A 26,872-nucleotide genomic window follows, 5' to 3' on the forward strand; every position below is an offset into this window, starting at 1 on the left:
TGGAATCTGTATAGACTTATATAGTGAAGAACTGAATATGTGGTTTTATATTTGTGGAGGTGTATCTTAAGAGTAAATTTCCGGAAGTGGACTTGTAGGTCCAGGTGTAAATGCATATGTAGTTTTGTTAGCGAATAATCTGGGCTGAAAAATGTTTTAGGCAGAGGGTCCAGCAGGTATAAACACTCTGAGGCAGGGGCATGCAGCTGGTGTGCTGAAGGAATAGCAAAGAGGCCACAGGAAGAAACAGGTCTAGAGATGAAAACTGACCTGCCCAAGATCCTATACACTAGAGGCAGAGCTGAGTTAGAGCCCTGGCCTCCGTATTTCCAGCCCATTGCGGCACACTTAGTAAACAAGGAATGCATACGTAGAAAACAGGAATGTATTTGACCAAGGCCAGTGTTGTCAGGGCTGTTAGGTCAGAACAGGGAGAAATTTATATGGACCAGTGTCAGTTAAGACTTCACAGATGAGGTGGGACGTGAAGGATCATTAGGGTTGGCATAGCAGTTGAAGGAGAGCAGGGCCACATTCTTAGCTTTTAGAACTGTGTGAATGAGGGCTTGGAGGTGAAAACAAATGCCTGACTTGTTTGGGAGATGATACCAGGAATGGAATGTTTATCTGGAAAGAATGAGAGAAAAACTGGAAAGAGGTAAGTAAATTGAATCTTATTATAAAGATTCTTGGATTCCTGGATGAAGATCGAAGTTGATTTGTCTGGAGAGTCACTGCAAATTTTTAAAGTAGGAATGAGATGATATGGTCCTTTATGTCTTTTCTAGTTTGTGGCAGTTGTGTCCATCTGTTTTTCTCTTGAAAAATGCATTCATTTTGTCATTCTGATGACTATGTGCCTTGCTCTGGTGGGTTCTCAGTGTTAGCTGATACTTTGTTAAACTGTTTTCTCTCCTTAATATCTTTGGACATAACTTCATATATATATTAAAAAATACTCAGATGTCACTTAGGACTTGCAGCATTAGTTAAGTTTTCTAATTGCCCATTGCTATGCTTAGAGCATAATTGATTATAAGGTGGGAGAAAAAAATGTACACATGAAAAACAAACAGGATAGGACATGATCTTTTTGCCTGAGGGCTTAAGGAATGTGACAAAGGAGTACTTACCCCATTTTCACTTTGGAGGAATAGCTGGTAATTTGTTCTAGCCCTTGTTTTCTTTATACTGGAGTTAGATCTAGAGCTGTGCTATCCAAGAATTTAGCCACCAATCACATGTGTCTATAGAGCACTTGAAATGTGGCTAGTCTGAAGTAGGGTGTGCTGTGAAAGTGTAGAATACACTTCAGATTTCACAGACTTAGTATGACAAGGAGAATATAAAATATCTCAATAATAATTCTCTTTTATGCTGATTACATGCTATAATAATATTTTGAATAAATTAGGTTAAAGGATATTGGAATTAATTGCATCTGTTTCTTTTTACTTTTTTTAACTGTGGCTACTAGAAAATTTAAAATTGCATATGTGGCTCACATTATATTGCTGTTGGACAGTGTGGTTTAGAGACTTAATGAAATTTAGGTTAAACATTGCTTTCTTTTGCATCATATCAAGAGGTACGTAGTATCAGTTTGTCCCGCTCTTAGTGATAATAAATTTGATAATTTCCAAAACTCTCCATTTTAAAGATAAATTTTGATCACTTCTAGAACTTTCCATGATAAAGATATTTATTTTTAAATCACCTCCAGAGCTTCTGCTATAAAAATACTTTTTAATAAAAGTCCTCAGAACTTTCCATTTTAAAGATACATTTTGAGTATCTCTGGAACTCTCCAGAGTTAAGATACAGTATTTCTTTTGCAACTAGAAATCTGTGGAGTGATATTTTGATACCTTGGGAACATCCTGTTCCCAATCTTTTTTACCTAATGGTTTAGTACCCCTTGAAGATTCTTCCTGAATAAGTTATGTTGGCTATGCAGAATTGTTTTTTAATGGTATCATTTCTTTTTCATAAATAGTTGTCATTCTTCTTTAAAGAAAAACATCCCTTTTTCTTCTTTCTCTTTTTTATGTATCTTTAGGTGAAAGAGCTTTGTGGCATGTGGATTAGTCATTTCATACAATAAATATTTGACTGGAAAAGTTGGGTACAAATAAAATTTTAAAATATGGAATCAGCTTACATGTACAATGGTTGTTCACTCTTCAAAGGAATCTTATTGTAAATCTTTTTTGCAAAGCTAGTAATCACCTCTTCTGTTATTTTATAAACTTGAATTTTCATGTGTAGAACATTTATTCAACAAATTATTGAATGCTTATTATGTTTCAGACTGTTAAGCATGTGGAGTACAGTGGTAAGCAGAAGAAACATGGCTGTCCTTCATGGAGGTCACATCCTTATAGTTAAGAAGACAGTGAGAGTTGCCCAGAACCCAGTGAGTGAAGGCAGTTATGCAGTGATAGCTGAAGAATCTTGATTTGGGAGGTATTATACAGGCTTTTGCTAACAACTCTGCTCAAGTAAATGCTTTGAAGTTCAGAACCCTAAACAATCATTGTCTGTGGGTCTGATGACAAGAATCTATAGTATCGTTGGCAGTTTCCTTCTGTTGTCTTTCTAACGTAACATGGAATTATGATTGCAGACTCCTTCCCTCAATGTGTGATTTTTTTCTGAAGTTTTTTCCTCTAAGGACATTTTCCCAGCGTTTCTGGGGTCCACACCTCCATAAGGCATTGTGCTAGAGACATACCTCAGAGGCTCCCAGTACCCTGGAGATTCAGAGCAGTAGGGAGGCGGTCACCAGCCAAGCCCTGCTTTGTTCACTAGACTCCGTTCGGACTGGGTAGGAAAGAAGCAGCTCCACCTTCCTGTCATGATCAATGAAGTCCATGGAAGAGTAGGAGATTTCTAGAAGTTCTAAAAAGACTGAGAGGCTTGGGACAACCTCGGAAAGCTCAAACTTTAGGAAACCATCTTTCATGAGATGGTTTCAAGTACACTGATATCTGGGCTAGAAAACCTTTCTGTCTGCTCTCAGGTTAGTTATGGCACTCGTCATTTTGCTGAATTGGACCAGCAGTCCTGGGGAGAATGAGAGGCCCCAGCTGCTTCTCAGCTACATGGCGTGGCAGAATTCTGTAGCCTTTTGAGTACCCTGGGAAAAGGTCAAATGACATTTAGCTAGATCAGTGTTTACTAAAGGTATCTCCTAAAGCAAAGGCATTTTCCCACCGAAGATAAGTCTTGTTCTGAACTTACACAAGAAACTTACATCTTCAGCAGTCTCTCCCTTCAGATTAGTAAAATGGACGTGCCCAAAGTTAGATGTCTACCCATCTTTAAAGAAATACGATGTCTGTCAGTTACACTACTATGACCTCAGGTTCCAGAATATTAGGCAACATTCTTTAGAAGAGATGTTTTACTTTGGATTGAACCTAAGTGAAATCAGTGTCAAAGGGAAGAGGATAGCCCCAGTGACAAGAAAACACCTCTCACTATGAATTGCTTTGGAAATTACTTCTCTAAGTTTCCTGAGGATGTTTCCTTACTCAACATACACTCACCTCTGTTGCTTTCACTCACATCATCTGAAGATGAACATTTTGTTTCCAACATAAGGTGGGGAATAGGGTGATTTTTGCTCCCAGCTTTTGCTCTTTGGTTGGAATATCAAATCAGTCTTTTCTTATAGAGAATCAGGGAAAAGAAAACTTGGCTTGGGAAGAAAGTGGTTGCTCTCATTTCCCATGTGTACTTGAAAAGAAGGCAACTGATTAGTTCCTTCTGGCCTTGCTTGGCTAGTGAAAAGAGAAGGGCTGGCTTGGGTAACAGGGTGTCTCTTTATTCTTAACTTAAAATGTTGAACCCTGACCAAGTGAAACTTTATTTGTGGTGGCTGCCAGTAATTTCTACCCTTTTGAAATCAAAACTCAGGGGTTTTGGCTTCAGTTAAGAGTTTGAAATAATCAAGGCAGGCCAAGTGGAAGGCAGAATGAACTCGAGTATTGCAAGTTTCATTAAGGAAGAGAATGACATGAAACCCCCTGCAGGCTCAAGCCGGGTGTGTGGGGACATGCAGTGCGGAATGTGCTTCGCTGCTAGAAGAGAAGGATAGAGTGAGGTCAAAAATGGGGAAGAGTGTGTATCTTGTCCATCTCCTAACACTCTTACTCAGTAGGAGCAGGTAACTAGAATGACTGGAGTCAGCCTCCTGCCTCCCACCAGCTGAAGCCTCCTTCTGCTTCTGTCTGTTAGGGTGACCAACGCTCTTGGTTTGCCTGGGACTGTCCTGATTTTAGCACTGAAAGTTCTCCATGGTGGGAAGACTTTTAGTCCCAGGCAAACTAGGGTGGTTAGTCACCCTGATTGAATTTTACGGTGTTTGGGTAGCATGTATGACAACTGAGAAACCGCCCCAGATCTCCTTCCTCTGTTCTTTGTTTCTCAGAAAAATGTACGAATGCCCTAGGGTATGTGCGGGACCCTTAAGTTACAATAACAACAATAGCTGCCGCTGACTATGTGCCTACTATTTGCTAAGTGTGATCTTCTTTAATCTTCATGGCAATGCAAAGGTAGGATATTTTAAATCCAATTTTATGGAAGAGGAGACCAGAGCTGAGAGCTGTGACAAGTTGTGTTTCCCAAGGTCAGACACCTAGAAGGCAGGCAAGCCACACTTGAACTTCAGTGTGCCTGAATCTAACATGTGTCCTCTTTCCACTGAATGATGAACTTGCTGAATTTGATGGCACATGGACAGCTGATCTGATTTAGCAAAGCTCTGTGTCCATCAGCTTTATCTGCTGTTTCCAAACTTATTCCTATTCTTAATGATAGTCTAGGAGTCCCTGGGGTAATATACAGTGCTAAAAGCTGTGCAGGCAGCTACAATAGCTACATTAGTCTGATACCTGTAGCAGCCCCCAAATAGTTACTCAGTTCTTTAAGGAACTACTAAGTGCCTGGCACATAAAAGGTCCTCAGTGAAGGGTAGCTATGCTTGTTATTTTAATTATGACCCATGAACTATAATCTTGAACTGAAATGTTTTAGCCACTGCATGTCAATTCAAACATTTTTATGTAAAAATCACCAAAGATTCAGGGTATTAAGGAAAGAAACAATGTACTTGTTGAGTTTAAAATTAGGCAAACACACAAACAACAACTTTTTTTTCTCACCAAGGAAAAGTCATCCTCTAGTTATTTAATTTGGAATAGATAGAGGATGGGCTTCCTCGCCATAATAAATGGTGTTATATACATAATGTTGAGATAAAAGCAGAAAATTCTGTTTTGGGCTGCAAGCTATAAATAGTTCATTTCAGGGGAAAATCTAATCCAAGGGCTCAGCCCTAAGAAATTCCTCTACTAAACTCAGATAATTGGAAGCTCTTAATATAATGATGGAAGCTCCAGCTTGTGGGCATCACATTGAACGGTAAACACCTTGGATTGTGTGGAGGGATGCAGGAAGCTTTTAGGCTAGTCTCTGCTTTTATTTCATCAGTTCACACCTGAGACTTGTGCCTTTACTAGAGAATGAAACACAGGTGAGCTCACATAATTTATAGCTAGATTTGAGGAGAACTCAAATAGGATGGAAGAGATGTGTAAATTCAACTTGAATTCCAAGCTCTGGTGCAGCATTTCCAGCTGTTTGCTGGGCATCCTCCTGATGTCTCACTGGCACTGTGGACTGGCCAAGTTCCAAGCATCCTCTTCGCTTCCAATCTACCTCCTATTCTATTTTCTTTGCCATCTCTATTACATTGAAATCACCACCAAGCTAGTGTGAGACTCAGAAGCTATTGTAGTCATCATCAGTGGTCTCCAAACCCACCTGTATCAGGTTTCAGGCTGGTATCAGAATGACTGCATGGAATTTGCCTGGGAACCTTGTTATGAATCCTGATTGCTCTACCTCAGCCCTAGAGACCTGTGCAGTTGGTCTAGAGTAATGCTTGAGAATTTTTTTTTTAATCAAGCTAATTTGCTGTGAGGTTTGGGAAGTTGTGGACTTGGGCAGTATTGGTGGAATGAAAAAGAGATGTGGATCTTAATAACAAGAACAATGACCCCATATTATGGTAACCCAAAATCCTATTAGATTTATTGCCCCAAATCAGTAGTACTCAGAGGGCTCCCTAGTTGTTTCCAAGATGCTCCAAAGGTGTTGCCTCAAGAATGTTCCACTCTGGCCTCCAGGGCCTGTGTCCCAGGTGCTGAACACTGGTGACTAGTACTGTAACCATAGCTGTTCCAAGAAGAAATTCTGCTGCCTCTTGTTTATTTTGTCTCAAATGTGAGGCGGGCTCTTTAATTTTCCATAGCATACCAGTGACCAGGTGCAAACACTTAATGAGGCTTGCTGAAAGGGAAGCACAAAACAGAATAATTAGTACCATGTACAGGCTTAGACTCATTCTAGGGCCCCTCTACCCTACTTTTGACCTGCTTCTTCCATGAGGCCAGATACAGCTTACTCTTTACTATGGGACTCACTCACTCCATGGTAGGAGTTCAGGCAAAACTGACTTTCAGCCCCAGAAAGAGAAGGAAGTTTTTCCTCACCTCACTTTTGAAATCCATCCTGTGGGCCCATATGTCCTATTTCAGAATGATTAAGTGGAATATCTGTTCCCTTTGGAGAAAATCAACCCAAAGTTGTACTTTCTTGTCCCACTAGGACAATCATACAGTAGTTTGATATCAAGACATATTCTGAAGTCTGGATTATTTTCTTAAATGATACTGCATGTTCAACTTCAATAGCCTAGTCCAGATTTCAGTGTACCAGCTCAGTCCAATTCATTATTAGTCTCTTCAACAAAGGTTCAAAACCTTTAGGGTATAGCCTCACTCAGGGTTACCTTGTTACACAAGCTCTGGGCACAGTAAACTAAGTATATGTCTTTTAATCGACACAATAACACTGTGAGGTAGTTTTTCATCTTACATTTGAACAAACAGAAAGCAGAGAGGTTAAGTGAATTAACCAAGGTCAAACTTCCAGGATGTGGCACGCTGGGATTTGAACTGAGGCCTCTTAGTTCCAAATTTGTGAATTTAATTATTACGAAATGCTGAGAAACACTGAGGAATTAGACTGGACATTGAGTTTCAGTGACAGAATTTGGAATAATGTTGTTAATAGAGGTGGCAAAAAATCAGAGGAGAAGGTGTGAGGACGGAGGAGGGAGGGAGATGGTGAGGTCAGCTTGGGCTATGATTTAAGAGCCACTTGGCATCACTGGGTCCCTAGCTCCTGTTTATTACTCTGTGTTGACTTAATGGTTAGCCTTCTGAACCATCTTCTTTGTTTCCAAGTTAATCACCATCCTTGACTCTCCAGGAGCCATGCACCAGCCCAAGCTGTGGTGAAGCAGCCTGTCCGGGGAGCCAGTGGCAGGACCACAATCACAACAGTTGTCCAGACTGGTGGGGACTGGAGCACCGGCCTCTTCAGTGTCTTCAGAGATAGGAAAATTTGTATGTTTTTCCTCTTCATTTATATTCCCCTTTATTATTTTCTTTTACAAGACATCAGTGGGTGGAAAAGCTACAACAAGCAGAAGAACAGAAATTAAATGGTTTCAGAATAACTGGACTAATCTAGTGACTCAAATGCAGGAAAAATCTTGCTTTTCAGGGATGTGGATGCTTTTATAGACTAGTGATGACTTCAAAGATTTTTTAAATGACACCATCCACTGTTGGCAAAGATAAGTGAAATAGTCTCCTTCTGTTGCTGGTGGGAGTATAAATTGGTACAACCTTCCTGTTGGATGGTTTAACAATACATATAAAAAGAGTGTTACATAGCTTTTGACCCAGTAATTACACTTTTAGGCGTTTAGTCTAAGGAAATAAATCGTGTGTAAAGATTTAGTAGTGACATTAAATTTTGCAGCATTGGTTATTCCAGCAACAATCTGGAGCAACCTAAATGTTAAATGGGAGCATCCATACAATGAATTATTATACAGCCATGAAAAGTCACATTGTAGAATAGCACTTAATGGGATGAAAAGATATTTTGGATACTTTTTTGTGTTTTTTTGGGATGAGGAAGAATGGCTCTGAGCTAACATCTGTTGCCAACTTCCTCTTTTTGCTTGAGGAAGATTGTCACTAAACTAACATCTGCGGCAATCTTCCTCTCTTTTGCATGTGGGACACTGCCACAGCATGGCTTGATGAGCAGTGTGTAGGTCTGTGCCTGGGATCCAAACCTGAGCACCCCCGGCCACCAAAGCAGAGTGTGCAAACTTAACCACTACACCACTGGGCCAGTCCTTGTTTTAGATACATTTTCAGTTATAAAAGCAGATTGTAAAACTATGCACGTTAGACACCACTTTTGGGGGGGCCATATTTAGAAAAGGACCTGGAAGGATACAAATACAAATGTTTACAGCAGGGCCTCCAGATGGTAGGCTAATGAATAATTTTTATTTCCTTTGGTTTATCTCTTTCTAGTATTTCTATGAGAAATGTAGTACTGTTATAACAATAACACCAGTCACAAAAAGAAGCCCCCTTCATGGATTGAAAACTTTTCAGATACTGGTTTAGCTATAAGGAAATACCAACACTGCCCTCTAGCTACATGATTTTCCCTTGGGTTTGAAGTTCAAAGCACATTGCTTCTATTTTTACCTTAAGTCATTCTGACCCATCTCTGGAACCACATTTCAGTATTCCCATCCAGGACCTGATGCTCTTGCCCTGAGGAGCAACTCAGTCCAGAATCTCTCTTGGGTGGGGGGTGCCCCTTTGATGGATAAGGGTCACTCAAGTTCAAAATCCAACAGACCCTGGATCTAATATTTTTGAAGAATATGGCTCTCCTCACCCTTTGCAGGCTTCTGGGAAGATCTCAATTTGCCCTGAAGTCTCACAGGATGGATCAGTCAGAGAGCTCTGAGCTGTTACATCCAAGGCCATTATTCAGCTGAGAGTCTTGCTGAGGCAAAAGCTCTAACAACATTTTTTGGTGCTCTGATCACCCAGGGTTGAGCCTTCACTGTTTGCCCTGGCCTCACAGAGACTGCCCAGCACCCAACCCTACCCTTTCCTGTCTCTTTGCCTGCCTGACCCAGAGCTCAGCAGTCTTCTTCTGTCACTGTCACCCATGTGGACTTCTGACCAGACAATTATGGCGGCTGTGCTCTGATTCTCTCAGGATTCTTCCTGGTTCTCTTCCAGATTCTCTAACCTCGGTTTTTGCTCAGTACTGAGGTATGGAGAAGGCAGAATAGCCATGTGGAGACCTAGCCCCACATTGGGAACTGGATTGTTTCCTTTCAAAGCTTATAGTTGGGGCTTGGGGGACCATCAATGCATTCTGAGTAGGGCAAAGCCTGGAGTATAACGTAGTGGTTAGAAGAACAGGTTTGTATCAGACATAAACCTCTCCCTGAATCTTAAATCTGCCTCTTACTGGCCACTTGATCTTGAACAAATTCTTTGGATCTTCACTTTTCTAGCTCTAAAATTAAGATAAGGTGCCACCTCAAGGGCTGTTGTTAAGATTAAAGCAAACAATGTATATAATGCACTCAATGCTGTTTGGAACATAAGTGGATCAGAAGTTTTTTTGGTTGCATGCTGGGTTGAATAGTGTCCCCTCAAAATTCATGTCTACCTGGAACCTCTGAATGTGACCTTATTTAGAAATAGGGTCTTTGCAATGTAGTCAAATTAAAAAGAAGTTATACTAGATTCGGGTGAACCCTAGTCCAAGGGCTGATGTTCTGATCAGAGAAAATTTGGACACAAATATGTAGAAGAGAATGCCCTGTGAAGACAGAGGTGGAGATTGGAATAATACATCTACACGTCAAGGATTGCCAGCAACCACCAAACAGCTTGGAGAGAGGCATGGAACAGACTCTCCCTCAGAACTTCCAGAAGGAACCAACACTGCCAATGCCTTGATTTCAGACTTCTAGCCTCCAGAATTCTCCAGTGAGAGAATAATTTCTATTGCTTTAGGATGCCCAGTTTATGCTATTTTGTTATGGCAGCTCTAGGAAACTAATGCACAAGCAAACACTGGATTTCACTAGAAGCCTATGGGGTAGTCCCCACAATAAAAAAATCAATTAGAAACAGCTCAGAAGAGACAAGATGCATTACCAGGAGCTAACTGACAGTCTGGTCAATTCCAAACATTCTTTTGTTTTCCCGTCTGAGAATTGATGTTTCCCTAGATGGAGCCCAATTTGCCTAGCTTAGGTGTCATGTGCCTATTGCTTGGGCAGACCGGGGCATTCTGAATGAGAGTCCGACTATCAATATTGCCCACAATAGTGAAGGGATAGTTTCCTAAATTTACTATTGGGGTGCTGTTACCAGGAAAATCCCAGCAAATACACAAAAATGCACTTAGTGAATCTTAGGTATGACTATTACTGCTATTACAAATTTTTATTCTCCAGCATGTTGAGAACAAAGAGTAGAGTCAAGAGACTTAGACTGGCTGCAGCAGAGTGATTTCTACCCAATCTCAAGAGCACCTAAAATGTTGGTCAAAGAAAGGACCGCTCCTCGCCACCCCCTCTGCCTTAAACATTGCTTCTCTGCTTAGCTCTGCTGCCCACCCCCATCAGTGTTGAGGAGACCAATCACACCAGGTCTCCTGAGGATCCCCTGCTTGTCCATTTGAGAGCCCATTGTAGGAGAAGGGGAGAAGGAAGGTCCTGTGGAGAAATACAATATTCTTTACACTGAGCAGAATCCATGGAGGAGAGGCCAAGGTGATCTCGAATGTTCTGTGCCCTACTCATTGTTCCCTGGATGGGCCTCCATTTTGTGACTGCTCATAGTGTCTCTAAGCTAATTGTCTCAGAAGAAAATTTAAAGGCAATATCACTTTATACACATCATCTGCACCATAATTCCCAGGATGCTGCTGGACTGAGTACTCTCAGTCCTGGGTTTGTGTCCTTCATTGTTTGAAAAGGCTACTTCATCCACAAAGTTTCATTTCAAGCAAATCACTGTGAAAATAGTGACCAACTTGGGAACAAAACCATGATTTGGTTCCACATATGATTCCCATCCTGGGACAGTTTTCCATTAAATGTTAGGAATTATCGCTACAATTTGTCATCCATTAAGCAAAGAGTAGATTATGAACAGCGATAATTTCCATTTCATTTTGACATTTTGCTTCTTCATTTTATTGTAATTATATTTTTTAAACTGCCTCCCTCTTCCCACCTCTGCGCTTTTATCTGAATTCACACTGCACCGGGATTAGCAAATGAGAGCTGTGTCCTTTGAAGATGTGGTTACTGGAAGCTCAGATGTGAAGATGAAGCCAAGGTGAAGTTAAGTGGCTGCTAAAGGGCATCATGGGTACAAGGCTGGGTATTCCAGCTCTGAGAATGTTTGTGATGTTGCCCCCGACAAGGTTTATGTGGAAGGTGTAATCAACATTGGTTTGTAATTCAGCCAATACTTACTGAATTCCTACCTATGTATAGACACGTGATAGGTGTTACAGACGTAATAGTGTATGAGACAGCGACAGTTTCTTAGAGGAGATAGACAATAAGCAAATAAACAAAACAAAATAATTACAGTTGTGATACGTGCCATGAAGGAAATAAACAGGGTGTTATGAAAGGAAATTATACAGGAGTGGGGTAAAGGATGGCCTCTCCGAGGAACCAACTTAAGCAGATACCTGAAAGATGGAAGGAACCAGCCGCTCCAACAGCCTTCCCTCTGGAGGGCACCATAAGCACCAGGCAGTGAAGAGCGTGGTGTGGACTAGGAACCATCAGATGGCCAAGGAGGGTGGAATGAAGTGGGCCAGGATTATCTGTGGTTTTCTGGAAGAGGAAGGAGGCACGAAGGGACCTCAGACTGGGGTTTGTGTCCCCAAAACTGTATTTTGGGTAAACTGTGCACTCTCTGAAAGAAGGGACTACTGTTGTCTTGCTCACCCCTCTGGGGCCCAGCAGAGTGCCTGGCCCATGGGAGGTGCTTAAAACTATTTCCTGAAAGACACATCAAGGAAGGAATTAGAACCGATATTCTCACTTGCTTCTTTCTCTCTTGCACGTCATTGAAAGAATCATAACGCCTCAGCGTGAGGGGGATGTTGGGGTCAGCTGGTCTGGCCCCTCGTCTGCCTGTCTAAATCCCCTCTGCAGCAGGCCTGGCAGAGACCTGACTGCCTTGGCTTTCTGAACCATTCCAGAGAGAAGGGCTCCTCCAGTGGAGCCAGCTCGGTGCTTAAAAAAAAAGATTTTAAGGGGGCTGGCCCCGTGGCCGAGTGGTAAAGTTGACGCGCTGTGCTTGGGCAGCCCAGAGTTTCACTGGTTCGGATCCTGGGTGGGGCCATGGCACTGCTCATTGGGCCATGCTGAGGCGGCGTGCCACATGCCACAACTAGAAGGACCCAAGACTAAAAAGATACAACTATGTACTGGGGGGCTTTGGGGAGAAAAAGGACAAATAAAATCTTTAAAAAAAAACAAAAGATTTTGAATAGGTTACCTTGCACATGATGCAAAATGCAGAAGTACCTACCCCTTTGGTGTGTGAAAAGCGGGTCATCCTTGCTCTGCCTCCACGCAGTTCTCCCCAGAGGCAACTGCTCTTACCTGAGTCCAGATATAGACTCATGCTTCTAAAGATAGAGAAACTTTTAAAATAGATTGATGTTCTTTATTATAAAAGTATCATATATCATTGTAAAAAAGAAAAATATGAAAGGCTATAAAAGAAAAAAAGCAGTGTCTTGTAATCACAGCCACCAGAGGTAACCATTGTTAATATTTTGGTATCTATCCTTCCAGAATTTTTGCTGCATGTGTGTATATATAATCTACACAAATAGCTCTGTCAACACACACTGTTCTGCACCTTTGTTTTGTTTTAATTTAACAATATGTCTGGGTAATCAAACCATATCAGCACTTCTGGAGCTAATATTTTAAATTGCTGTATATATTCCATTGTATGAATGTATCATGATTTATTTATTGAAAAATTCCCACTGGTGGACCTTTATGTGGTTTCCAACTCTTTGCTATTCAAACCAATGCTACGTGACTATCCTCATACAGATGTCATTTTGCACATGTATGAGTTTATCCATTGGATAATTGCTGAGGAGTAAATCTGCTGGTCAAATAGTATGTGCCATTTAAATCTTGATAGATGTTGCCAAATGGCTGTTTGGAAGTTGTACTAATTTACACTCCCGCCCACAATGTATGAGTGTACCCCATTCCTTCTTTGAGCATGTCTTATTGTTACACGGTTCTGCCTTTTTGTAATAATTGATCTGAAATGTGCCTCGCTGCAATTTCCACCCACCTTTTCTACTTTCTGCTCTCTGGGGCTCCACACTCTGATTTTGTGTAGGCTTCTTCTTTTTATCTCAACTCCTCTATGAGTTAGAAGGATGAATCATGAACCACATTCCATGCATGAGGGTGGAGCCCATCTCCGAGAACAGGCCAGGAACATTTAGGCTGTGGGTGCTTACATAACCACCAGGCCTCTGGGTGTAAGAGGAAGAGGCTGAATTTGTGGCTCAAATCGCTTTTGAGTCTGAGCTCCTTAGGAAAAAAAAAAAATATATATATATATATATATAATTATTCATTTACTTGCTTATACAGTATATGTATTTTTTTACTTCACAAATAACACATGAATATGTTCATCTCATAAAAAAAATGAAACATTACAGAAAAGGGAACTGGGTCCGCCCTTTTTTATTAAATCAATTTGAAGGACTTCCTTCCAGATCTTTTTCTCCGTATTTACATATGTATCCATTAGTAGTGTATGCTATTGCTTTGTAACTCTTTAAACAAAGCATAAATGGTATTATGCTATACATATCATTTTGCAGTTTGGCTTTTTAAACTCAAAATAGATCTTAGAGATTAACCTGTTGATACTTAATTGATCTTTCATTGCATTTTTACTTATTCCGTAGTACAGTTGTCCCTTCGTGTCCACAAGGTGGGCATTGGCTCCAGGATGGCCTCGGATACCAAAATCCACTGATGCTCAAGTCCCTTATATAAAATGGTGTAGTATTTGGATATAACCTACACACATCCTCCTGCATACTTTAAATCATCTCTAGATTACTTGGAATACCTAATACAATGTAAATGCTATGTGAATAGTTGTTATACTGTATTGTTTAGGGAATAATGAAAAAAATTCTGTACACGTTCAATACACAAACAACTATCGTAGGCCTTTTGATTCACGGGTGGTTGAATTTGCGGATGGGGAACCCACCCATATGGAGGGTCAACTATATGATCTACACCATCACGGTTTATTTATACTTCCATCTATTAATGTACATTTAAGTTGTTTTAAATTTCAAGCTACAGGTAATACTCAGTGGATATCTGTGTACCTGCTTCTGTGCACATGTGTAAGCATCACTCTAGGGTAGATACTGATAAATGGAATTACTGGTTCCTCGAGGATTTAAAATTTTACTAGATTCAGCCAAGTTGCCTTCCAAAGTGACTGTGCCAATTTCCACCTCCATCAGTGTATGGAGTACCTATTTCTCTTGGGCTCCGCACAACATTTAATATTAAAGAACTTAGAAAAATTTGGCATTCTTATGGGTAATAAGTGGTTTATGATTGTCTTCATATGCATTTCCCTGGTTACTAATGACATTGAGCAACTTTTCATGTTTGTTATTGGCCATTTGTATTTCCTCTTTGGTGGATTACCTGTTCATGTCCTATGCCCATTTTATTCTTTTGTTTGATTTCTTTTTTTTTTTAAAGATTTTATTTTTTCCTTTTTCTCCCCAAAGCCCCCTGGTACAGAATTGTATATTCTTCGTTGTGGGTCCTTCTGGTTGTGGCATGTGGGACGCTGCCTCAGCGTGGCTTGATGAGCAGTGCCATGTCCGCGCCCAGGATTCGAACCAACGAAACGCTGGACCGCCTCCAGCAGAGCGTGCGAACTTAACCACTCGGCCACGGTGCCAGCCCTTTTGTTTGATTTCTTATGTATTGATTTGTAGGAGTTCTTTGTTTATTCTGGATACTTACCTGGCCTGTGGTATATGTTGCAAAATTCTCTCCCAGAGACTCGTTAAGACAGAGGATTCCATCAGCCCACTCTCATGCATCTCTTCCTGAGGTGAGAGCTGACAGTGTGTATCCCACTGCAGTCTATCTCAGTACTGAGCAGAAACACTAAATGTAAAGCATTTTGCCTAAAGAAGTTGCATGATATAAGACTGTCCCACAGGAATAAATATAAACTAGTGATGATAAGGATGCTGTTTTGGAGCACTCAAATCCACAACCATTGTGGCATGCTAGATAAATACATAAAATGAGAACATATGGACATATGTGTTGTGTGTGGTAGTTAAGACTTTGGGGCCAGACTTCTTGAGTTCAAATCTGGCCTCTGCCCTTTCCTAATAAATGTATGAACTTGGGTGAATTACTTAAATCTTTTGACTATCAGTTTGCTCATCAGTAAAGTGGGCATAATAAGAGTGCCTATTTTATAGAATTGTTGTGAGAATTTTATGAGTTAATAAATGCAAAGTAGTTTTAGCAGGGCTTGGCACATGATAAAATCTGTATAAATATTAACTATTATATAATAAAATTTTGGCTTTCATAGTACTTTTTATCATATCTAACTTTTCTCCCAAGGTAATTGAATTTTGGGTGTGTTTCCTTCAGTATCTAGTACCACCTCCTAACGAACACTTAGATAACATGGTTGGTTATACGATGGGGAGGATTAAAAATAAAAATGACAGAATGTGTTTTTCAAATAGGCATATGAATCATAAATGTAAGGTGCAAGAATTCCAATGTACCAAACAGCTTCTTTACAGTAACTTACTGAGGATGAGCATTTCTCTTTGCCAGTTAAAGTGGCACAGCTCAGGCAATAGCGTAAACACAATTTATTATTCACTTAGCTTGCCAGCTCTGTAATTATGCAATTTTTGAGAAATTTTTTATTTGCAGATATTTACACTATTTTGTAATCCATGCATAAAATGAGGTTTGATTGATTTTTATGTGCCTTGATTTCAAAGTCCCCTGATTCAAGGTTGCATACAGCATAATGACTCTCAACTCGATGTAAGTTTACTGGGCCATTTGCTGTCCTCTGGATTGTTCATACCAGTTGTCAGTGCTGGTGGGGACTGATGATTTCACTGGGAGTAATAATTTTTTTAAAATGTGGGGTGAAACATCCCAGACTTACTCAAGGCTGAATTCAGAGTTTGCTTTGGGGCAAGTGATGCCTACACTACCTGATTTAGCAATTATCTTAAGACTCCTGGAGGATGAAACAGATGTTCTGTTCCTCGAAGACAGGCTGCTCCTTTCCTCGCCTCCCAGTCCTTGTCATGCCCACTGTGTGCATGTGGTACTTCAACCCCTATGCAAAGTTGAAGAAGCCCCGAGTCCTGGAACATCCTTGGAGGTTCTAAGATAAAACAGCATTCCTAGCTTTTTGCTTCCTTGTCACTGAATTTGGAAGTGGGACTTTGCAATCCTCACTGTTGGGGCGGGAGGGATGGAAGAGTAAGCCGAGACAGGCCTTTGACAGGAGGTTCTTCTAGTGTGCTAATGACGTGGAATGTGAGCCTTTGTGTCTGGTGCACTAAAAGGCTATGGTCACTACCATTTCACACTCATTAGAATGGCTAAAATTAAAAAGACTGGCAGGGGCTGACCCCATGACTGAGTGGTTAAATTTCTGCACACTCTGCTTCAGCAGCCCAGGTTCACAGCTTTGGATCCCGGGTGTGGACCTACACCACTTCTCAGTCATGCTATGGAGGCATCCCACATACAAAATAGAGGAGGATTGGCACAGAAGTTAGCTCAGGGCGAATCTTCCTCACCAAAAAAGAAAAGACTGGCAATAGCAACTGTTGGTTAGGAGGTGGAACAGCTAGAACTCTCATGCATTGTTGGTGGGAGTGTAAAATGCTACAAATGCTTTGGAGAACTGTTTGTTTCTTGTAAAGTTAAACATAAATCTACCCCCATGACCTAGCAATTCCACTTCCAGGAATCCACCCAAGTGAAGTGAAAATATATGTCCACATAAAGACTTGTATATGAATGTTCCTAGTACTTATTCATAATGGTAAAAAATGGAATAATCAGTGGGAGGGTGGATAAACAATTTGTGGAAGAGTCATACATTGGAACACTACTCATCAATAAAAAGAACAAACTCCAAATTCATATAACAACAGGTGAGTCTTAAGAAACAGGATGTTGAACAAAAGAAGACAGATATAAAGGTAAATGTGATTCCATTTATATGAAGTCCAAGAAGAGGTAAGACTCTTCTATGGGAATAGAAAGCAGAAGAGTGCTTGCCTCTGAGTGAGGGTGGGAGATTGGGATTGTCTGGGAAGGGGCACAGGGAGCTCTGTGGGGTGAGGGCAGAGTTCAACATGTTCCGTTACTTGGGTGAATGTGATTGTCAAAACTCATCCAACTGAACATTCATGATCTGTACATTTTCTTGTATATAAATTTTGCCTGAATAACATATTTATTGAATACATTTTTTAAAGGTTATGGTTAGCTTTTTTTTTTTGCTGTTTCATAGTCTTAATTATTGGTATTCATCAAGGTTGTCATCTTTTGCAGCGCTACATGATGTAACATCTTAACTGTACATCAGGGGTTCTTGACCTGCAGTCCATTGATAGTTTTCAATGGATCCTTGAACCCCATGAAATTGGATGCACACTTTTGCATTTCTGCATGCATGTATTTTTCTTTTCCCTTGAGGAGCAAGTTCATAGCTATTACCATATTCTCCAAAGGGTCAGTGACCCAAAACATTTAAAACAGAACTTCTGTGTTAGGTGGCTCATGCAGAATGTGTAGGAAACAATATCAGTAGTTAAAGATGAGTGAATGAATAAATGGCAAACTGTTTCCAGTTGATGTTCAAGGAACCAAGCCTCTCATAGTTTACAGATTAAAAATGGCAGATGTCAGTGGCTCCATGAAACTAGCAAAAATCAGAGTAACCTTCTGGCCTGAGAAATAGAATAAAGCCCTGATAAGAACAGCAGGCAGAATCAGTGTACCATAGAAGAGCTTTCAATCACATTTATAGAAAAAGATGCCTGTTATTCAAAAGTGTCGTATACTGTGTCTATTTTAAATATTGAAATTAGTTAGATGAACATCACAGAAGCAACAGTTTTGATTCAACTGTAAAAGAATTATTTAATGCTTTTCTCTTGACAGGAAAAACAATTACCATTGTGAATGCTATGAGAATTGTATCAGGTTCAGCTTTGCCAGTTTTTAACAAAAGGAGACAATTTTGATGTACTCAGTTATGGCAGTTTTCTTACACTGAGTTTTGAGAATTGATTATTCATTCCCAGTCCCCCATTGCAGGGAGACACTGCAGCATTAAATTGATAGGGCAGGTTTGTACCTGCTCCTTGAGATGTAAAGTTGCTCTGAGAACATCGGAGAACCCTGGCTTTCTTTTATGTGGTTATTGACAGGTTTCTGTGGTTTGTTTTGTCCACTATGTCTTGAGTGTGACATTGCCAGGCGCTATGGAGAGTGTCTTTGTTGGCCATTGTTACCTGGGTCCACCTTTGCACTGAGAATTGGCACCAGAGAGAGACATAAAATACGGGTAAGTGGATTTGAACGTATGTGTGAACCGTGAACCTGGATCTATATGATACCCTGGATGCCTTTCAAACCTGTGATTTTCCAAAAAAAAAAAGGTGTGGTTGAGGATGCTTAAAAGCACACACCTAGTGGAAGACTTTGGGAAAGGAAAGGGAAGAAGTTTCTGATTTCATTAGTTACTGGGATGTATGTTAACCAAAATGCCACATTTTGAAGGGTATTTCCTGGGGGGACCTATTATAATGCAGATTATTGGGCAATGGGCCACTTCTGATTCTCCGTCTCTTATTGCATCAAGAGAAAACACCAGATAGAATGCACCAAATTTGGAAGATACTTGGGATGGTCTGACTTAAAATGTAGCCTACGTGGCATATGCAGAATTCACTTTGGGGGTTTCTTGGGGACCCTTCAAAGAACCATAGAGTCAATTTCCAGTGCAGCTGAGACTGAGGTGCAATGAGAGATTGAGGACAGACAAGTCATACCTATTAAGATGAGGACAGTTAAAAAAAAAAAATCTCTCTCTATTCACGTGGAATGATTCCTAAGATGTATTTTTAAGTGACAAAAAAAGCAAGGCATAGAAGTAAGCACCATTTACATAAAAAGACTATATATGTCTATACTTGTATAGACATGGAGTTTATCTGGAAGTATATATAAGAAACTGCCAACAATGGTTGCCCCCAGGTAGGTAACTGGGTGGCTGGGGACAGTTATGGAAAGGGGATTTATTTTTTACTTCCTATACCTTCTTAAAGTGGGAATTTTGGATCATATGCACTTATTACCCATTCCAAAGAAATAAATAAAATAATTATAAATATTAAGTCCTAAGAGAAAAAAAAAGATTTGATTTCAAGCATGAAGCCCTTATCAAAAGCCCTAAGGGCATGTCTCTGAATTGCAAGGATTGATTGGCAATTGAGCTGCTTCATCCCTGAGTAACCCAGTGGAGCTCTGTCCCTGGGCATGGACTGAGGGGTGCTGGTGGATCTTGGATGCACTGGATGGGATGGGCCATCAGGTAATATTGCACGGGTCCTTGGGTAATGAAAACGAGCCTGTGTGATTGCTCCAGAACAGAGATCCGGGTCTCACCCTAGGGCACCCTGTGCGAGGACTGGCTGGCAGTGCACTGCTGTTGGCTGTTTTCCATCTGTCAGGTGGCCCGGGAACTCAAAATGAGGACCTCCCAACTCTACGAAATCTATGCAGCCCCTTCGACTAAGGACACCTTTATTTGACAGAGCAAGGAAACTCCTCCTCCTCACTCTCCCAAGCCCTTCTCTCAAACTCCTCTTAGTAGACAGATTGTTCTTAAGTTTTCACTGAAATTGTATGAAAATAAACAATTGCCCCCTGCTATCTTTACCTGTGTTCTTTCTTTACCCATGCCCCTGGCGAAGAAAGACTGTCATTTGTCTGGATTTTCTATTTCAGTTCAGCCATGCAAGGCAGATGCTAGAGGTGAGTTTTGTGCCTCCAACACCCTGCCTGGAATTCTGGAAGGTTGCATTTTTCCCCATCTTCCTACTGCCGTCCTTTCATGAGGGATGTCTGGGAAGCTGGAAGCATTGTTATATGGCTTTCTTATGCTAAGCCCCTTTTCCCACAGTACCAGTGATGCGCAGGAGATGGCTAATTTTAGTTAGTACTTGGACTGGGCCTTCAAGTCAATGAAACATAGAAGCATTGTCCTTCCCTTGTCCTGACTGCTTCAGGCCTGGATGCATAAAAGACAGAGTCTCCGGTTGCTGCTAACTGTGCACTTGCACATCTTCAGCTCCAGGCTCAGAGGCTTAGGTTGGCAACTGTTACAACTTGAATTGTGTACCCCCATCCCCCTAAAAGATATGTTAAAATCCTAATTCCTGGTATCTGTGAATGTCACTTTATTTGGAAACAGGCTCTTGCAGATGTAATTAAGTTAAGATGAGGTCATTCGGGTGGGACCTAATCCACTGTGACAGCTGCCCTTAAAGGAAGAGACACAGAGACAGAGACTCACAGAGGGAAGATGGCCGTATGTAGATGGAGGCAGAGATTGGACTGATGCTGCCACAAGCCAAGGAATACCTGGGGCTGCTAGAAGCTGGAAGAGGCTAGGGAGGACCCTGCCCTAGAGGTTCTGGAGGGAGCATCCCCCTGCCAACTCTTGATTTTGGACTTCTGGCCTCCAGAGCCCAGAGAGAATAAGTCTCTGTGGTTTAAGCCACTCAGTTTGTGGTTCTCTGTCACAGCTGCCCTGGGACGCTAACACACCAACCATCTCCCACGCGACTGGAAGACTCTTGTTGTTCGGGCGGCAGCACAGAGCAGCGCTGAGGAGCCTGGCCTCTGAAGCCTGGACTTCCCTCTTCATTTACGAACTGTGTAACTACAGGCAAATTTGCTAATCTCTCTGTGCCTCAGTTTCCTCACCTGTAAAATGATAGTACCAACCTCATAGGGCTGTGAAGATTCTACTAAGACAGCACAGTGGCTGGCAGTTAGCAAGGACTCAGTACGCAGGAGCTATTATTACTCTTTTACTGTTCCTTATATTCACAGCAAATTATAGAATTTTCCATTTACAGTTGGGATATAAAGTTTTCCTTCAATTAAATTTTAGATTAAAATTGAGTTAATTAAAATAGGAATATTAAATAATGGTATAGATGGTTGGTGGATATGGTGAACATTGAGAAGGTGGTAAAACACTAATTTTATTGAGTACCTGTGTGTGCCAGGCACTGTTCAAAGCATTCTACATGTTTTAAAACATTTAATCCTTAAGATCCCTCAGGAAGGTGTCATCATATCGGCATTTTCCAGAAAGGGAAGCTGAACCACAGAGAGGTTACGTAACTTGCCCAAGGCCACACAGCTGGTAAGTGACAGGCAGTTGGCCTTTTGAAGCTGTGCTCCTAATCTCTGCACTAGGCAGCAGAGAAGGCTTCTGGCCAAGAGGCCTTCTTGGGCCCTCGTGGTTGTACAAACCAGAGTTTGCTCTAGGAGGTGAACTCATCTTGGTGAGCTTTGAGAGGAAGTGTCACTCACTCCTGCTCCCAGCCATCTCCACCAAAATTAAGCAACTAAGCAAGTCCCCTCCGGCAAAGTGATTCCTCTCCTCACGGCTCTCCCTCTGGATGTCCAGAGCCGCTGCCAGGAACCAAAGTCCTTTGGGAAAAATTAAGTGCTCAGTGTTGACATTTAGTCTATGATAAAGTACCCCCTCTCCAAGCCAGCTCCTGAAAAAACCAGACTTGAGAGACAGCTCTGTTAAGTGAAAATAAACCTGCTTTATTGTTTCATGCTAAGACGCACATCGGGCTTCACAAGCTTACAGCTGGGAACAGTATGCGTTTTTGGCACAGGAGACTTGGGTAATCTCTCCACTTCCATATGATTGACCCTCCCAGCATGGAGAGCAGATGGTGTTTCACGCCCGGGTTACTGGCACAGTTCTCCTCCCGGCTCCTGGAAGAGGTGCGAGGGGACCGCTCCAGCGAGGAATCCCTTTTTTCCCTTTGCGTCTTCTCATCAGCCTGGACGGAAAAGGGCAAACTTAACACTTCATTAGAGCCTCAAGCCCCAGAAAAGGAAAACTCTCGGCTCTAAAAACATTGATTCCACCACTGAAGCACAGAACATAAAATGGGGAATTAATATGTGGATGGTTCTTTGAAAAGTGATGGTAGAGAGTGGTCCTGAAGCAAGGTGGCTGAGGGCCAGGACTTCTAGTTTCCTCTAGAATATGTCAAGTCCAAGAAAAAAGGAGTTAACAAAAATATGTGCTTTCTTCCCAGGAGAAAAGTTATATAACATCAAATATTTAAGTGAGACACAACAACTCTGATATTAAACTCCCCATTTCCTCAGACTTACAGAAAGCTGTCAGTGGTACAAATGTGAGAGTTACCCAACAGTGAAGGCATATTCTGTGTATTTTTCTTCTCACTAGAAAATTCCTTTTGGTTTAGAATTAGAAAATTCCACGCGAAGCATGGAACAGATTTCTGATGACTCCATGTGGGTAAACAGCACCAACACACATGTAACAGGCATTTCAAAGTAATCCACACAGATCATAAATTATAAAACCAGAAAACAAACACAACCCCCCAAAATCCCCTGGCTTTACAGTGGAATAGACTAAGGAAATAAGCTGCCAGCCCTGGAACTCTCTATTTTTTGGAACAAAGAAGTAAAAAGTTTGAAAGTCGTTAAGTGTCCACTGCCCTGTAAAATAATTTTTAAACATTTATATATTTTATATATCTAAGGTTTATTTATACAATAGTCCATAATGACTAACATATTATACCCTTTTTATAAACATTATTCACATACATATTACCTCATACAGATTCTCTTTTGGTCTATTAAAAACACTGTACTGAAAAAAAAACAAGCAAAGACACAAGAGTCTGTAGGTTTTCTGCTTATATTTCCATGGAGGAGTGAATTTTTCTCCCCTTCCATTTTCTCTTCCATCTTTTTTTCCCTAAACAATACCCCCTCCTCCTGACCCCACATGTAGTAAGAAGAGCGACAGTTCCAGGAGACGAAACTCAGACTTCATGGTCAGCAAACTATTCTAGGGTAGATTTCTGGGCTGACCTCGTTCTAATCATTCTAATTCATCCTTATGTGCCTCCCCACCACCTCTACCACTTTTGACCCATGATATTTGGAATCTATATGTTGGAACTGACAGTCCAGAAATGAAAACTTAGGAGATGGGGAGCTTTTTCTAAGCTTCTTGGCTGGCTGGGAACAAATTGGATTCTTCATTTTGTGTTTTAAGAAAATATTTGGTTGATTGGCTAAGCAGGTTCAAAGGAAAAGCTAAATCTCTATGAAATCCTCCACTATAAGCCATGGAAAGTTCCCAGAGACTTAAAAAACAGCAAGTGGAAAAATTAGGAGTGGTGGTTTCCTGTTGCTCTAAATGTGAGGAGGGGGAAGCCAATAGAAGAAGAAAATCGAGCGAGAGGGCCTTGAAGACAAGGCTGTAATTAGCCAATGTGATCTAATGGTTTCTGGGGATTAAAAGTTATGTTGTTCCCCCCAGTTTATACAACTTGCTTTTGTGTGGGCAGTTTGCCCATACTTAACCTTTTCATACATCATTGATAGAAGTAAAATTCCTTCTAACTCTGACATTCTATGACTTTGCCCTGGAAAATAAAGTCATGGAAACCTATTTATAGGTAGGCTGTAAGGCCTCATGGTAGTAACAAGTAGATTCCAGACTCTGAAGGCAGCATCTCTATATTCATTGCTGCTGAGGCTAAAGAGGAGCCAAGCAAACCTGAATTTATCCTAGAAGAAATGGAACCAACATTTAGTCACAGCAGTTCAGAGACAACGGGTGACCGACAATTGGCAGCACCATCATTGACCATGTGTGAGAAGGAGATGTCATCACTGAATTATCCTTTTGGTGGTCTCATCATACCTCTTGCCTTCCCACTCACCACTTGGCAGATAAAGCCAATACTTCGGGGCTTCTTGTTGCTTATTATCACCTTCCCCTTGGGTTAACTAAGAGAAGACTGTGATTAACAAGTCCAAGTTATTCATCCCATTGAGAGATGAGTGCTAGTTTGAATCTTCATGTGACAGTTTCACATAGAAGAAAACATTTGTGTAACCACAAAATACAATCCTTGCTCTGCTCATAGTTTAGCTGATGCTTGCTCCTGCTTATAAGCAGGACTGGATGAGAGACTGAGGATGCTTCAGTGCAAAATTATAATCCTGAACTTTAAAACAACTAACGTATCCAAATAACGATGCATTCTTTCATTGTCTTTGATAATCAGTGCAGCATGTGCTTTTAAAAATGAAATTCTTATTGATGTCTTAAGATAAGCTAGAAGATGAAAATGTATGGCTCAAAGAGTCTCAGGGTATTTCTGAATTTCATTTATCTGTGCAATGTGTCTCTCTCTGTTTAGCACAGATAATGTAAAATTTGCCTTTTAAATTAGTTTTTTCAAACCAGGGGTAGACTATCTTCTAATGACTTGTCCTTTAAGAGGACTTATTTCTGAACAAAAAGGAATGCATATTGTAACTAATTTTTATATTTTTGGACTTGAAATAGCCTCTCTGTAAGCATTGCCGTCTGTGGTGTCTCTCTTATAACGCCACGGATTCTTCTTGTCTGAGATTCTTTATGTGCCAGGTCCTTATTTCCTTGATCAGTATGTTCTAAGAGAAACCCGCTGGATCAGAAGGTGTTGGGGGGAGAAACAGGATGGAACTGGAATGGAAAAGGATGAGGATGTGGCGGAGGGATGCAAGATGCCTGGTTGGGAGTCAGGGAGTGGGTGAAGGCTAGGGACATTGTGAAGAACACCCAGGAGAAGAATATTATGCCATCCCCTGCATGGCTCTAAATCTGAGCTGGACAGACAGGCCAGTCACAGAGCTGGAAGGTGTTTGATGTCCAAGTTTTTCATTTGTTAGTTAGGTGCCAAAGTGAGAGAAATTGGCAAGATAAAGTTTGGCTTTGACAACAGAATGGAATTAGAGGATGGACGGGAGTCTTGTGTAACCTGTAACAGCACATGACTCATTTGCTTTTCTCCATCCTGACCTACCACCCATTGACTCTATGGGTAAAGACAGACTTGCTCTTTCTCCTATTACTCTCTGTCTTGGAAGCCAGCCTACTGGTATTCCTGTATCATCCCTGATGTCCGAGGAATATCTTATGGTCCACAGCTCTCCATTGAGCAGTTTCCATTCAAACAGATCATTTGTTCTCTTCAGTGTCCCAGTTGTTGCTGGCTCCTCCTCGGAAGATTACCAAGGCAGGGTCTGTGAAGGTGAAAAAGATTTCAGAATCTATTGTATGTGAATGCAGCCTGCGAAGAACTATAGTTCTTTAAAGTTCTTAAGCCTTTTGGACAGGAATTTATCTTTTCACAGAAGAGACGTCGCGTCCTCAGTTCATCTTAGCAAGAGGCACATAGACTCTATTTCCCCATTACTGGTGATGCAAACTTGGTCTTTTGGTTAAGATGGCTGTCTACCAGGTTTCTCCACTATAAAGCTGCTATTTTCCCCTTGTGTTAATAAGTATCTTGTGAGGAGCTACTCTGAGCTCTTCAAGCTTTCACCCACTAGTTTTAATATCCATTGATGATTCTTGCCTGAACCAGTTGTTACTGTAGTGGTTGCCAAATGGTGACTTCTAAAAATTCTTCTTTCCTTTTACATTTAGTAGTTGGCACACTACTGTAAGGAAGAGCTCTTCCTTCTCCCCTATTTATTTATTTATTTATTTATCTAGTATGGAGCCAGGGATTCCTATTTGATGCTAAAGATTATTATCCGTTACTGCCAAAAATGAATAATCTGAATCTTATGATGAAGAAATATCAGACAAACCCCAATCGAGAGACATTCCATAAACTAAATGGCCTATATCCTTCAAAATACCAAGGTCATAGAAGGCAATGGATCTTGAGGAACTGTTCCAGATTAAAACAAACTAAAGAGATATGACAATTAAATGCAATATGTGGTCCTAGATAAAGCTAAAAATTTTTTTTCTATAAAGGAAAAGAGTAAGACAATTGAAAAAATAGTAAGGCAATTGAATAAAATCTGCAGATTAGTTAATAGTACTATATCGATGTTAACTTCCTGATTTTGGTAAGTGTATTATGCTTCTGTAAGAGCGCATCCTTATTTTTAGGAAGTACATACTGAAATGTTTAGAGATAAATGGGCATTTGATCTTCAACTTATTCTCAAATGGTTAAGAAAAATTATATCTATAATTTATATTAAAATTTTATTTACTATTTAATTAATATTTATATATATATAAAAGAGTGAGAATCAAAACAAACATAATAAAATGTTAATATTGAGAGAACCTAGCTCTGAGAAGTGTATAGGAATTCTTCGTACTGTTTTAGCAACATTTCTCTAAGTCTAAAATTATTTCAAAAGTAAAAAGTTAAAATCCATGAGCCCCCAGAATTTCTCCAAGGCCTCTATGGTTTATTTTGATTACTAAATTCAACGTGTCAACCTGCATCCTTATCATCCCCACATGTGTAACCAATGTCCTCCTCTCCCTGCCCAGCTCTTGGCCCCTGGTCTCTTCCTAAGGCTGAGAATGTTCAGAAGGACGTGCAGCCAACACCTCGGGCTGCCCCTCATCCAGGTGAGGGCAGGCCGTTTGAA

At 40.8% G+C, this 26,872-nt stretch overlaps 2 protein-coding genes across 7 annotated transcripts in view; one reads left to right on the forward strand and one right to left on the reverse strand.

The window, feature by feature from the left end:
• Positions 1-3,389: 3,389 nt before the first annotated feature.
• Positions 3,390-20,044, forward strand: PLAC8L1 (PLAC8 like 1). Of its 2 annotated transcripts, none has more exons than XM_001501837.5 (4): positions 3,390-3,606; positions 7,345-7,481; positions 18,538-18,674; positions 19,783-20,044. In XM_001501837.5, exons 1-4 carry the CDS (start codon positions 3,485-3,487, stop codon positions 19,921-19,923), a joined length of 537 nt encoding a protein of 178 aa, XP_001501887.1. In that variant the 5' UTR covers positions 3,390-3,484; the 3' UTR covers positions 19,924-20,044. The 2 variants fall into 2 exon arrangements, with proteins under 2 accessions (XP_001501887.1, XP_070089208.1); XM_070233107.1 differs by having other exon boundaries at positions 19,843-20,044.
• Positions 20,045-21,940: 1,896 nt separating this feature from the next.
• The window catches only part of SH3RF2 (SH3 domain containing ring finger 2), a 126,114-nt gene continuing 121,182 nt past the window's right edge, over positions 21,941-26,872 (reverse strand). For 3 of the 5 annotated variants that reach the window (XM_001917882.5, XM_005599330.4, XM_023617496.2), the window contains exon 11: positions 21,941-25,492. The gene's annotated coding sequence lies outside the window, so the exon portion shown is untranslated. The remainder of the gene's footprint in view (positions 25,493-26,872) is intronic. The other 2 variants (XM_070233109.1, XM_014730596.3) reach the window with 1 other exon arrangement.

This window comes from Equus caballus, chromosome 14 (genome assembly GCF_041296265.1).
Source record: "Equus caballus isolate H_3958 breed thoroughbred chromosome 14, TB-T2T, whole genome shotgun sequence".
In the NCBI taxonomy this organism is placed as follows: Eukaryota; Metazoa; Chordata; class Mammalia; order Perissodactyla; family Equidae; genus Equus; species Equus caballus.

Coding starts and splice junctions, on each gene's coding strand:
- PLAC8L1 (XM_001501837.5), top strand. CDS start 3,485: ATGAATTGCTTTGGAAATTACTTCTCTAAGTTTCCTGAGGATGTTTCC. Junction 7,482..18,537: donor CTTCAGAGATAGGAAAATTT/GTATGTTTTTCC, acceptor GGTTATTGACAG/GTTTCTGTGGTTTGTTTTGT. Junction 18,675..19,782: donor GAGAGAGACATAAAATACGG/GTAAGTGGATTT, acceptor GTCTCACCCTAG/GGCACCCTGTGCGAGGACTG.